Below are 14,661 nucleotides of genomic sequence, written 5' to 3' on the forward strand. Positions count from 1 at the left end.
TCAAATTCAGCTTCATGTAGGGTTTAGCATTCCTAGCTCCACATTTTCAACATCATCTGCTGGACTCATCTAGATATCATATTCTTTATCAAAAATATTGATGTATATTAGGTGTCAGTGGTGATGACACTGGGTGATATTTGAACATGCTCCAAAGCGGGAGATCAATCAATCAGTCAAACATCATTTGTATGCCATATGTTTTGCACATTGTGTATATATTTTAATGGATGTAATACATATTTTTATACATGTTTGGCGCATCCATGAGCTCTATTTTGTGAATAGTTTTAAAGATACGAGTATATATACGCCAACACGTGTCAATGAAAATTGATGTATTGTGAAAAATACTGTTGTAGAGGATGTTTTAGAGTCTCTTAAATATACCAGAGGAATGACATGAGCAAACAAACTGTCTATTGGTGTTTATTTGTGTCAATGGAAATGCTTAAACAGTATATACAGATGTTTGATATTGTACATCAAATGCAAGCAATGCAATCAAATAGCAATTAAGGGCATTTTACAGTGCTCTCAACTCTAAATGCCACATTTAACCCGGAGTAAAGGAATGTTTCGCACATCTGGCCAGGGGTGTGTTTCCGAAAACCATCGTTAGCCAACTAAGGTCGCAAGTTCCATCATTACAAACATAGTTCATTGATTTGACGTTTCCCAAATCTGTTGTTCCAATAAAAATTCGCAAACTGCGTTGTAAACTTGTGCACTTTTTACTACATCACTAGAGCTGTAGTTAGAAACATAATTCCTGGCTGTGTTCTATTCCCAGTTATCCCCTGTGTCCTATTCATTTAAAACATTCTAACGTTTGAATATGTGCCATTTACATATATTTCAATTATTTGGAAAAGGAGTACATGTTTTGACCAAGACTAATATTGTTTTTTTATGTGTGTGTGCGTGTAAAACAATAGAATTTGCCCAAAGAAATTAAGGGTTTCTTCTCTAAAAAAGTTGTTACTACCCCGTTTAGAGCACAATTATGGGCGTTTTACGTTAACTAACATTGTTTAAATGACGGGTCTGCAACAGAGAAAGAACAGCTTTTGGGAAACACTCCCAAAACGATACATCAATATGAAGCCAGGAGTTACGTCGCACCCCTGGTCGCACTCTCCGAATGATGCATATTGTGGCAATACTATATCTGGATAGCCATGGTAATGCCATGTCATAATTATCGCAATTTTGACATATTTAAAAGTACTAATTTGAGTTGTTTACATCCTCCTGTTTGGAATTATGCATTATTAGTGGGTAAACAAACGGCGTAAATGAATCTGTGGAAGTCATGTGGTACAATGGTCAGATGGTAGATGACTCTTGATCATAACTCTCAGTATTGTCTCCATTTACAATATGTAATTACTAGTATTACAACACCTTGAATGCTTTTTACATGTAGTAATTTTATCCAGCATGCAAACAATTTTAACTTATAACGATAAAACGTTATATTTGGACCCAATATCCTATATTTAAGGACAATTAATTTAAATCTTGATATTAATATTTATAAGCTTGGATGTAAATAGCAAATAAAAGTTATTAGATCTCATCCAGATGTCATTTATAAATTGCGATTCTGAAGTACACTGTTTTTTAAGGTGAACTGCAACATGTTTTCCCTCTAGCAAAAACATGTAAAATATACGATGTGTCAAGTCAATTTTTTCCCCAATTAATTTTTCAGAAGAAATTGTATCGGTTTTAGTTTATCAGGCTGGTAATTTTCCGAGAACGATAACATTAAAATATTTATCTGCAAGCAGCAGTATTTGGGGTTCAAGTGATTAAGAAAAACTGATGTGTTTTTGTAAAAATGTAATAAATTATAATTTAATAAATTGCTTTCTAATTCGAAGTGCGACAAAAATAATTAAAATTAATAATTTAAAGAAATGATTTTTAACAGTTGTAGCACAACCAATTTGTTGAAGCATTGTCATGCTTCTTTAGAACGGTGTTATGTGCTTCTTAGATTACCAAAGTTTAGAATTTCTCTAGATTACGTTTACAAGAACATCAGTACGACGTACATCGGCGTACATCAGTACGGCGTACATCATTGAATCACTGCTATCTACATTTCCTCTGGAGTTTCATGTAATTTCAGGTGTTTCATTTTTAAATTTGTCGACTTTAACTGCAGTTTGGCATTTTCATGCAGGAACATTTCATGCATGCCACCTGTTACAAACAAGATATTAAATGCAAGTATGAACTGCTGGTAAAGTGTACAGGATGCAGGTGTTTATGATTCTTTACTAACTCGGTAGGTGCAGAGAATAGTTTTAAACAGCTGTGTGTATATAGACTATCCTGACACAAAATCCTACACGATGGTAATAGCTTGATTGCGGTGTTTACATGTCTCTACTTCAATAATGCGACTAAAATCTACATACTCCACAAACCTTAATCCGATTTCTGTTAAGTTCTATTATGAACTTAATCGGATTAAACGAATCGCTGTTTACATGGTAGACTCTTAATCTGAGTATTGTCTTAATCACATTAAAATCAGATTATTGGTGTCCATGTAAACGTACTCATTGTGCTATCTACAGTCGTTTATACAATTAGGTAGCAAAATATCACCCCATGGGGACCCAATGCCACCTTGGTCAAATATTGTGAGTCAGTCAGACTAGCGGTCCCTCAGTTAAAACTGCTTTGATGTTAATTTTTGCATTGTAGCGCCACTATTTGATAAGACCTTGCTACATCTTTTTTTACAGTGGCCTCAAATCAAGCTCATTCATATGAGTTTGGGTATGATAGTTCACTCTTTTCCACAGTTATGGAGGTTTTTGTAAAAGAGGCCCCGCACACTTTGAACGTTTGGTCATCCTGTGTCGAACCAAAATGGGAATTTCTACTTTTTTTTGATAACTTTTACTATTCAGACAACAGAGTGTCTTGACTGCGCAACGTTTGGTTCTCTTCTAACAATTACAAAAGGGTTTCGGCGCTATTCTTGAATCTCTAATAAACGTTTTTCTGCCAATGGCGATATTTTGAGCATCCCTAAATCTTATGATTATGACATGACAAGAGTACATTTATAGCTCCTTAATGAATATATAGCTGGTCAAAGTTTCCAGATTTTCATGGTAACTTGTTCTACAAAAACATCCTTTTTACATGTTATGATATTGGTAATTATGACAAGGCATGAACATACTTCAGTTGCGTTAATTAATCTGCAGCAGTGACGCAGTACAAGTCAACAATATGTACTTCAGAACTTAAAGCCTTTATGTAAACAGGTCACAGAGCACAATGACACTGCGTATAATGATCATAAGCCAATGATTTATGGTTACAGTGTGAAACGTTGGATTAATTGTTAACCCTAGTCAGGATTCTGTTTACCCAAGGTTTATAACAACCCAGGATTAATCATTTCAGTTGTGAAAAGCCCTTCAGCCTCTTCCATTATGTAAAAGAAATATGTACAAGAAAGAAACATTGTTTTCAGAGACATTCAATAGTGTTGTTCAACTAACTGTTCTTCAAGCTCATTTACCTGACTATTACATGAATGCAAACTAGCATTAAACTCCAGGAATCCTCAATGCAACTCAAACATGACCATGTTCATTTGAATATCAGTTAATATTGTTACAAAACACAATGCAAAACATCTTTTGTCTAGATGGCTTGTATTGTTATCCAAATTCCTCTCTCAGTCTACAATAGTTATGACTGCAGCATATTCAGAATATATGCAAAGCAGTACTTGAAGTATGCGACTATGTAGTGTAACTATATAGCAAAAGCATTGTTTTATTGAAATCAGTTAATTCAGTCTTTGGGGCTTATTAAACCCCCAAGTTGATCAAGTGAATGATTTGTGAATTTCTTCCGGTCACATTTTATTTTGATGATCCATTTGTTGAGTTTAAGTTACATTCCATCTAAATGCCAACTAATTCTCATTAGATTATAAGTAGACTGTTAAATTGGAGTTAAAATTGGGGTTAGGGTTATGTCGAGTTCAGACTGTATGATTTTATCCCTGACTCTGACTCAATGACAGGTTTTAAGGAATCGCCGACAAATGCCTGAAATCACAGTCAAATCTAAGGGCTCATGCATGTGAGTGACAATCACACAGTATGAACTATCAAAGACGCAATCTGAGAGAATCACAGATGAGTCGCCGATGCCTGTGAGATATTTGGCATGCTAAATATCTGGAGCTGTCTGCGATTCAAATCATGCAGTATAAAATGAGTTCTGACTGAAAATAACATCGGCGATCGCCAACAGCCAATTCAAGAGTTCACACTTAGCTGATGATTTACAAAAGCTTGTTTGGCATGCTGTCCCGGGAGAGAGCCCCGAGCTCAAGGGCTCCTCGAGCCCGGGGCTTCCTCCCGTTGGCAGAGCAAGAGGGGAGCATGAGCTCGGTGGATCTCAGAACTCCCCTGCCGCTGTAGCTAAGGGAACGCAAGGGATTAGACAAGCTTGATTGTTATGTATGTTGAATGTCTTTGGATGGTGGGAGGAAACCGGAGAACCCGGGGAAAACCCACGCGGACACAGGGAGGACATACAAACTCCTCACAGAAACACCCACCGGTCCTGTGGAACCAGGGCCGGCAGTGTTCTTGCTGTGTGGCTCACAGTGCTAACCACGAGGCCGCCATGCCGCCCAATCACAGGTAAAGGAGGAGAATAGGGGAAGAGGGGGGTTTCTTCCAAACGAACATAAAGTGAACTGAAAACTGTGGCTATTTATAGTAGCTTAGGGCTCATATGATTGGAAGATAGTGATTAGCAAACGCGAGACTGGCCGTGATAAATCATAAGCACGTGATCCTCTCCAAATTAGTTAATGAATAAACTTCACTAAGAGAGCAGCATTCACTTGTGTGTGGGTGTGTGAACCTGCAGGCCAGCGGAAGGTTGAGGGAGAAGTTAAAAGCGCTCATTTTCAGTTTGAACCCATGAAATGGAGGAAAAACTAGTGGAGGTTTGATATGAGCACACGTGTCTGTTTCATACAGAAAGTTAAAAAAGAAAGTTGAGGAGAAATGGCTAATTCCCTTTAAAATCAGGTGAGCAAATATGTACATTTTCTACCCCATTAAAGGCTTCTTTCTCTCTCATTATGTATTTAATAACATAAGATATACTATGTGTTTTTGGCTGTGAGACGTAGTTTGGACGAAGTTGTCGGCGACTCTTCCTATTGTCAAGTCATGCAATGTGAAAGCCCCTGTCGCTGATCCGTCTTGCTGTGTTACCAAAGCAGCGACAAAACGCTAGCCCAGATAGTCATGCAGTGTGAAAACATCTGTGACACGATTACTTTAAAAGTCATGCAGTCTGAACTCGGCTTTAGTGTAAGTTGACGTACTAACAAATTTCTCACACTCAGTTAAATGTCTGTTTAGCAACAGTAATAAAAGATATTAAGCAGACAGTCTACTAATACTCAAATGGACCATCAAAATAAAGTGTTACCTTTCTTCCACCATTTGTGATGTCTATGATTATATGACCCTAAAAGCAATTCCATTAGAAGTGGCTAATACAAATGACAGGTAACCAGTGGTACAAAATCACATCAAATTTTCGCAATGTGAATAATCAGTTATTATTTGTTTAACTTGATTATAGTTGCATTTGTTTGTACATGTATTTTTGGCTGTCTATGTATTAACTACAAAATTCTGTCAAGAGAACAACGAGAGAGAGAGAGAGAGAGAAATCCCCAACAGTCCAGACACATCTTCAGGGATATTTTGTCTTAAGTCACTTCACAGGTCAAGATTTTACTCTGTTTTAAATCCTGTTTACTGCACAGATTTCTTTGTTGCAGGACGGACAACTGTGGGCGACATCTTTGAAGCGATTCAAACAGAAGGGGACAAGGCAACATCCGGCCACACACCTGTCCCAGAAACAAGAGAATGACATGGCACATGTTCTTTAATACATCTATTAACCATAAAAATAAACATCAGTGTTAAGTAGTTTTATTGCCTGCTTGGCAGATTCAATAAAAATCAATGTTTTTGAATGAAAGTAATTTAGGTTGCAACGTTGCAGAAATACAATCACAATTTTTACATACACTTTTTAAGAAAATATAAGCAAAACCATTTCCACCACAGGATGAAAAAAAATCCTTAATTTCCTCAATTTACTTAATTTATTAAAGTAAGAAGTTGCAAACAATTTAGATGTGCTGTATTTAAACAAACAAATTAAGTTGAGCATGTCTACACTTAATTTGTTTAAATTCAGCCCACATAAAATGTTTGCAACAGTTTTGCAAACATTTATTCTGTGTAATTGAAACAGAAGAATAATTAAATAAAAATCAAAACGCACTCATCTACATTTTGGAGATTCTTTATTCTGTTCAACACAACAGAAGATATTCTGAAGAAAGCTGAAAACCTGTAACTATTCACTTGCAAAGAAAAACAAGCATGATGAAAGTCAATGGTCACAGTTTTCAGCATTCAATGTACTGCCTCTTCCTTTGTGTTCAACAGAAGAAACTCAATCCTGTTTAGAACTGAAGAGTGGGTAAATGATAGCATGTGGGTCACCAATCGCTTTAATATTTACACTTTCCAGATAAAAAAAATATGTATAATTTTGTGTGAAATCAAAATAATTAAACTTTTTTTTTACCATGTGGTAGAAACTGGATTCCATATACACAAAGGATAAAAATTAAAAATACAAAACTTGTATTAGCTAAATGTATCAACATTTATGAAGTTTGAACACCTTTGCTAATTTTTTGAATCAGATTAGTGTTTCAAAGTGATAGTAGAGATTTTCCATGACTCTTTTGCAGGTTAAAGGGATGATTCACACACAAAAATAATGAAAATTACTTCATTTACTCTCCCTCATCTGGTTTTACACCTTTATGGGTTTCTTTCTTTCTTCCCTCTGTTGAACACAAGATATGTTGAAGAATGCTAGCAGCTGGGACCCATCGACTTCCATAAGTGAAAAATTATATGACAGTCAATGGGTGCCAGCTACCAGCCTGTTTCTTAATATATTTTTTATTTTCAACAGAGGAAACTCAAATAGTTTTTGAACAAATGAATGGTGAGTGAATTGTCATTTTTCTGAAACTGTCTTTTAAATTAAAACACCTGTAGATGGCGACAAGTGCACCATTTGAGTGAATATTGTATTGAATCATTTGATTTCTTTTCCAATATAATGAAAGTCAATACTCACAAAAATGATTTAGTTACCTGGAAGACTACAGAGGTTGGACAGTAGCCCCTTTCACACAGTGATACCGGTAAATATTCGGAAAATTTCCAGAAAGACTTCACTGGTAATTTAAAAAAAAAACCCTGTTCACACAGGCAAAGACGTTATGGAACTTTTCCAGAAAAGTCCAATCGCACATCTATTCCAACATACCGGTAAATTTTGACATCATTAACCAAAAATGACCACTAAATGGCTGCGCTTGTATTTGTAAACATTTGACTACATTACAAACTCTGAGGATACATCAGTATTGTGAACAACTTTGATGAAAACATAAAGAAACACTTTTGAATGTCGAGATGTACATAATATGTGTGTGTGCTGACGCTCACTGGGTGTTTCAAGGGCACACGCAATGGGTCAAGCAACTGAAGGATGCAGAGCTTGAAGATAAACAAACAAAAGCTTTTCAGAAGCATCTTATCAATAATTATTTACACAATTGGCATAAACAAGGAACATAGAAACGTTATTTGACTAACATCTAGCAGCTCAATGTGTCTGGAAAAATATTCAAATGCTTTGTTTTTCATAAACCGAGCGGATACGAATGCATCTAAGTGTTCTGATTGGCTAAAGTAGATGTCTTCTAGATGTGAACGCGCTCTTTCTGGCAATTTTCCTTCTGTGTTCACACAGCGCAGCATTCAGACAAATTACCGATCATGTTACATCTTCTCTTTACAGAAAATAGCTGGAACGAATTTACCGGTATTTTCAAAAAGGGCCTGTTCACAGCTAGTCTGTATGTGTGAAAGGGGCTAATGAAACTGAAACACTGGCCAGTTTTTAGTGTTGTAGGTTTCATGGCTGAATTTGACCAGCCTGTTGGCCAATCATTAAATGCACATTCCACCAGTAAGGGCAGAATGTGAAAGTTTAACTAACAGAGTAATAGTACAGTTTTGCTTAAAATATTGCAAGGCACATAACATTATATTGTGACCAAGACAGCAAGTCTTTGTGATGTATCAAGAGGCCCGGTATCCAGGGTAATATCAGCATACCACCAAGAAAACCACATCTAACTGCACGCAAGAGAAAGCTGTCAAAAGGAATGTCCAGGAGCTAACCTGGATTGTATCAAAAAAAAAATTAAACCGCAGCAGAATTAAATGTGCAACTCAACTCTCCAGTTTCCATCAAAACTGTTCAGCGAGAGCTGTACAGGGTCTATGTACATGATCGGACTGTTATAGCCAAACGTTTGGTCACTCGTGCCAATGCCAAGCATCGATTTCAATGGTGCCAGGAGCTTGGGTTATGGACAATGTGAAACATGTATTGTTCTCTGAGTCCACTTTCACTGTCTTTCCCACATCATGGTGTTACAGTGTGGAGAAGGGCCAAAGAAGCATCCCACCCAGACTATTGTATGACCAAAGTGAAGAATGGGGGTGGATCTGTGATGGTTTGGGCTGCAATGTCATAGCATTCCCTATAGACTGATTTCACGCGGCCGCCATTTAAAAAGTAATATTGAGGCTAAGGTGGGAAAAAACATGGAAGTATTGCCTGAGTCATACATGAATGTTGCATACCTGGGTATTTATCTTATCATTGAAGAGAAAGTGACACAAATGTAAAATTTCACCGCCTTTTGAGTGAACCAAAGGTCTGTTCTGAATGAAAATTGAAAATAAATAGGCATTTTAGACCTCCTTTTCAGCTTAGTTAAGGGAAATGGCACTAGTTAGCAAACACTATCTTTCATAAACACGTTTTAGATGGCATTTATCAAAGTCAAGTTGATGAACCGTTTCTTTCACTGTATTAGACCTGCCATGATACTGAATTTCGGTACTGAAATAAAAAAAAACAGCAATTTCCCCACTTACATTTGAGCGCTGTTGAAAACAATACCGCTAATTTGCCAAAGTATTCACCATTGATCAACAGAATTGACTGTGATTGGCCGTGAAGGTCATCAGTTCACCGCACTTCACCGTTGTTTACTGAGTGCAAACACAAACGAGCAATCGTCAAATCTTTGCAGCTTTAAACGCTCCACTATCCATGTATCTGTGTTTGTTCTCGGTGAAGAGCGGTGAACTGATGGCCTTCACGCCCAATCACAGTCATTTCTGTTGAACACTGGTGAATACTATGGCAAATCCGCATGTTTAAGAACTCGCTCAGCGGCGCTTAAATGTTAGCAGGAAATGGACGTTTTTAAAACTTCAGTACCGGGACAACTCTTACAGACAACATGAGGGTGTGCTACAGATGACTGCATTGTTTTATCGCTCACTGGGTTATATAGCAGGGAAGCCTCCACAGTGTTAACTTGGTGTCATGAACTGAAGCCTAGGAGGACACTCTTTAAGAGATTGTGGTTTTGTTTAATGCTTTTAATTGTTCAAATTAAACTTAACTGAATGATATTAAAGTGACGTTTACACCATATATACATTTTTAAATCATGGCAACAGCTGGAGCTTTGAAGTCCACAGCATGTTCTTGCAATGTTTACAGTGCTGATCCTATACTTCCGGGTTTCTTCCCACAGCAACATCGCTTTCGTGTTTTAAAATGGCGGCCGTGTGTTATAAGCGTGTAGGCACAATACTTGTGCTAGATGTGTGTGTCACTGCCAAGGAGTACCAAAACATTCTGAAGGACCATGTGCACTCAATCGTTCAAACATTGTATTTTGAAATTGGTGACATGTATCAGAATGATAATGCACAATACAGATAGCAAGACTGGTCAGAGTGGTTTAATGAACATGAAAATGAAGTTGAACATCTCCCATGACCGGCACAGATGCTAGATCTAAATATTATTGAGCCACTTTGGGGTATTTTTTGAAGTTAGAAAACATTTTCCTCCACCAACATCACATAGTGACCTGGCCAGTATTCTGAAAGACAAATTGCTCAAAATCCCACTGTTTACTGTACAGGACCTGTATCTGTTATTACCAAGACAAACTGATGCTGTATTGACAATAAAAGGAGGCCCTACACTATACTAATGAATTTTTGTGGTTTAAAACCAGGCCTTTCAGTTTCATTGTCCAACCCCTGTAAGTTTTTGTTGGTTTGTAAACTATCTGAAAGCAAGTGAGTAGTAGAATTAATTGCTTACTTTGTTCAAACACTATGATGCATTCTGCTTTGGTTTTTGTCTAATTGTTTTTAGTGGCCATACAAAAATTAATTCATTAACTGACTATATTGTAAAATAAAACATACATTCATTAAAATTGCATTACAACACTATTAAGGTGCTTTTACACTGCATAGTCAGGCATTGTTTGATTCGGTATGAGCCATACAATTACCAACATGATGTATACACACTGCTTATCATAACTACCAGCATCAATGGATTTGCGAGAAAAGATAGTAAGCTCTCTATATTTAAATTTTCATTAGTAGACACTGCTCAAGGACACCATTCCATCAGTAGAAGTCATTAGCCCCTTTCACACAGTGATACAAGTAAATATCTGGAAAATTTCCGGAATGACTTTACCGGTAAATTAAAAAAAACGCTGTTCGGGGGACTTCCGGTTAAGCATGTGAGTGGGTAGACGCACTTGAGGTTAGCTCCCGAGCATTTTCATCTTTCAATATATCTAGCTGGCTGCTTAAATCTTCAAACACGCTTGGTGGTTTCCTATTTGCATCGGGCATCAGACGGTTACAGTTTGGAAGGACTTATGGCATCTGAAAGGCAGAAAAAACTTAAAACGTCGGCGGCCGCGACAGAGAGTCATGGCGACAGGCTGCCGCTGGATCTGGAGAATCTCCGCGCCACGCTGATCACCGAGCTAACTTCTACCATCGCAGAACAGGTGAAAGCAGCAATTGACACTGCTCTTGCTCCAGTTGTTGCATCTTTTGAGAGTTTTAAATCAAGCATCGAGTCACAAGGTCGACGCATTGACGAACTTGATCAGCATATGAACGATTACAGCGACCGCATTGTAGCACTGGAACAGACGGTGCTAAAGTTGAATTCAGCCAATAAAGTACTCACCGAGAAAGTGGAGGACTTGGAATCGCGCTCTCGGCGTTGTAATCTCCGGGTTATCGGCCTTCCAGAAGGAGTAGAAGGGAGCGATCCAGTCACATTTATGTCGCACTTTTTCCAAGACGTGCTCGGATCGGAGATGTTTCCAGCTCCTCCATTGCTGGATAGAGCGCACCGTATTGGCCCCGCATCTTTGGCCGACAAGGAGAATCAAAGAGCTAGAGTGATGATCGTGCGGTTTCACTACTTCACTGACAAAGAAAAGGTTGTCCGGCGAGGGAATTGGAACCAGCTCTTCTATCAGAGCCACAAGATCTTCGTTTTCCCTGATTACAACTCTAGTGTGGCTAAAAGGAGAGCAGCATTTTCAGTTGTGAGAAATGGCTTGCGTGAGAAGAACGTGAGATTTTCTCTTAGATTCCCGGCTCGCCTAATTATCAGCATTGGCGATGAAAAGTTTCAATTCGACTGCCCTAAAGAAGCCCAGCGGTGGTTCAACGAACGGTATTCTACTTCTTAGACATCACACTGAGATGAATACGTATTAAACATCATTGTATTTAAAGCTGTACAGTACTCCGTTAACTGATGACTGTTAACCAAGCTGGTTCAGACAAACGTTTTTCTTTTTTTCATGGTGCCAGAAATGACTTTTGCTTTATATGTTCGGGAGTGACCTCACGTGATTTTGATGCCGATATATAGTGTTTTTGTGCATCGGAGGTTAACAAGTTTTGGAGTTCTGCCTCCATTGTTTGGGAATGGAGAGAAGAAGTTGAGTAATGTTCCGGGTAAAGATGGGTGGGGAGGGATGGTGGGCGGTGTTATTTATCTTTATTTTTTAATTTATTTATTTATTTTTTTCCTTTCCTTGTTTTTTTTTTTTTTTTTTTTTTTTTTGTGCTTCTATGCTTGTGGCCTTCTCTCAACTTGTATATTAAAGCAACTAGATGAACAAAACCAGAAATTTAGTTAGATTCTTGAGTTGGAATGTTAAAGGACTCAATGGTCCTATTAAAAGATCCAAAGTTTTGACTCATTTGAAGCTACAAAAACCTGACATTATATTCCTTCAGGAAACACATCTGCGACTTAAGGATCAAGGCAGACTCCAAACTCGATGGACATCACACACTTTTCATTCCAACTTTGATTCCAGATGTAGAGGAGTTGCCATATTGATAAATAAGACTGTTCACTTTTCTATGGACAATGTTATTTCTGATGTGAACGGTAGATACCTAATTGTGAAAGGGAAAATTTCACAAACACCAGTAGTTTTGGTAAATGTATATGCCCCCAACTTTGATAATACTCTTTTTGCTCAAAATTTGTTGTCAAAGATCCCAGCTCTGAATACACATCATTTAATATTCGGGGGAGACCTAAACTGCGTTATTGACCCAGAATTGGATAAATCCAGTACTATTAAGAAAGTTCCCTCTGGTATGTCAAAGGTTTTTTCTGAGTTTATGGTTCAAAATGGTTATACTGACCCATGGAGACACTTTAATCCCTCAGCAAGAAAATATTCATTTTTCTCAAATGTCCATCAATCTTTCTCTCGTATTGATTATTTTTTTATTAATAATTCTCTAATTACTCAGGTGGTAGACTCTGAATATTTACCAATTGTTATTTCAGATCATGCCCCTCTAAGTCTCGATATTAATTTATTCTTACCACATACTTCTCGATCACCCTGGCGGTTCAACTCTTTACTTCTATCCGATTCAGCTTTTTGTGAATATATTTCTAATTCAATAGATGACTTTCTCTTTACTAACCAGACCGATTCAATCTCCTATTCCTTACTGTGGGAAACTTTAAAGGCCTTTTTAAGAGGGAAGATAATTTCTTATTCTGCCTATATTAATAAGGAGCGTAGGAATAAGATTAAAAAGTTATCTGAAGATATTCAAGCACTAGATGACCAGTATGCTCATAGCCCAACTCCTGAGCTAAATAAACAAAGGCTAAATTTGCAGGCAGAATTTAATTTGTTATCCACAGGTGAGGCTGAGAGGCTTTTGTTACAGACACGTGGCAGTTATTACGAATACGGGGATAAGGCCAGTCGTCTTTTAGCCCATCAGCTTCGTAAGAGAGCCGCTTCACGATTTATTACACAAATTGCACAACCTGATGGTACACTAACTTCTGATCCAGTTAAGATTAATTCCATATTTAAAAACTTTTACTCTTCTCTGTATACAAATGAAGCTTCTAACAATCTAGAAGAATTAAACCAATTTCTTGGCCGCATTAGCTTTCCTAAGGTTGATTCTATTTTAGTGTCCGAAATTGATGGGCCAATTACATTAGAGGAGATTACCAAATCAATTAACTCATTGCAGTCTAAGAAATCCCCCGGCCCTGATGGTCTACCATCAGAATTTTATAAGAAATTTCATTTCAAATTGGCTCCGCTGCTTCTGTCTGTTTTTAAGGAATCTTTAGATCTAGGTAAATTGCCCCCAACATTGAGACAAGCAACTATAACTCTATTGCCTAAAGACGGGAAGGATCCAACATTATGTAATTCATACAGACCCATTAGCCTACTCAATGTTGATGTTAAGATCTTAGCCAAAATTCTGGCCTCTCGATTAGAACCAATAGTTCCTAGTATTATCTCAGAGGAACAAACTGGATTCATTAAAGGACGATATTCATTTTCTAATATTCGCACTCTGTTTAATATTATATACTCAAGACAAAGCAGCGACTCCTCAGAGGTAATTATTTCATTAGATGCCGAAAAAGCATTTGATAGGATAGAGTGGGTTTACCTTTTCAGAGTACTGGAAAAGTTTGGTTTTGGGAATGGATTGATATCATGGATTCGCTTACTATATGCTGACCCGCAAGCTTCAATTTATACAAACAATGTTAACTCTGAGTATTTCAACTTATTTCGGGGCACACGTCAAGGGTGCCCTCTATCTCCATTACTTTTTGCAATAGCTATTGAACCCCTCTCAATAATGCTTAGAACACTTCCTGTATTTCAAGGTATAATCCGTAAAGGAATGGAACATAAGTTAGCCTTATATGCTGATGACTTATTACTCTATATCACTGATCCAATTGCATCTATTCCCCAAATAATTTGTTTATTAAATAATTTCGGTAAGTTTTCTGGGTATAAATTGAACTTACAGAAGAGTGAATGTCTACCTATAAACCAATCTGGCCAAAAATTAAAACAGAATGACATTCCTTTCCATTTGGAGAGAACTAAATTCAAGTATCTTGGTGTTAATGTTACTCTTTCTTATTCTGCCTTAAAGTCAGCAAATTTTACACCTTTAATTTCATACATGAAATCAGCTTTTTCAAGATGGGCATCACTCCCATTATCACCACTAGGCAGGATAAATGCTG

At 37.4% G+C, this 14,661-nt stretch overlaps 1 protein-coding gene across 2 annotated transcripts in view; it reads right to left on the reverse strand.

The window, feature by feature from the left end:
• Positions 1-413: 413 nt before the first annotated feature.
• Positions 414-14,661, reverse strand: part of LOC103911911 (uncharacterized) — a 35,602-nt gene continuing 21,354 nt past the window's right edge. For both annotated transcript variants that reach the window (XM_068224762.2, XM_068224761.2), the window contains one exon: positions 414-5,932. In XM_068224762.2, the coding sequence (XP_068080863.2) occupies positions 5,824-5,932 (109 nt within the window). In that variant the 3' untranslated portion in view covers positions 414-5,823. The remainder of the gene's footprint in view (positions 5,933-14,661) is intronic.

This window comes from Danio rerio, chromosome 12, assembly GCF_049306965.1.
Source record: "Danio rerio strain Tuebingen ecotype United States chromosome 12, GRCz12tu, whole genome shotgun sequence".
Classification (NCBI taxonomy): domain Eukaryota; kingdom Metazoa; phylum Chordata; class Actinopteri; order Cypriniformes; family Danionidae; genus Danio; species Danio rerio.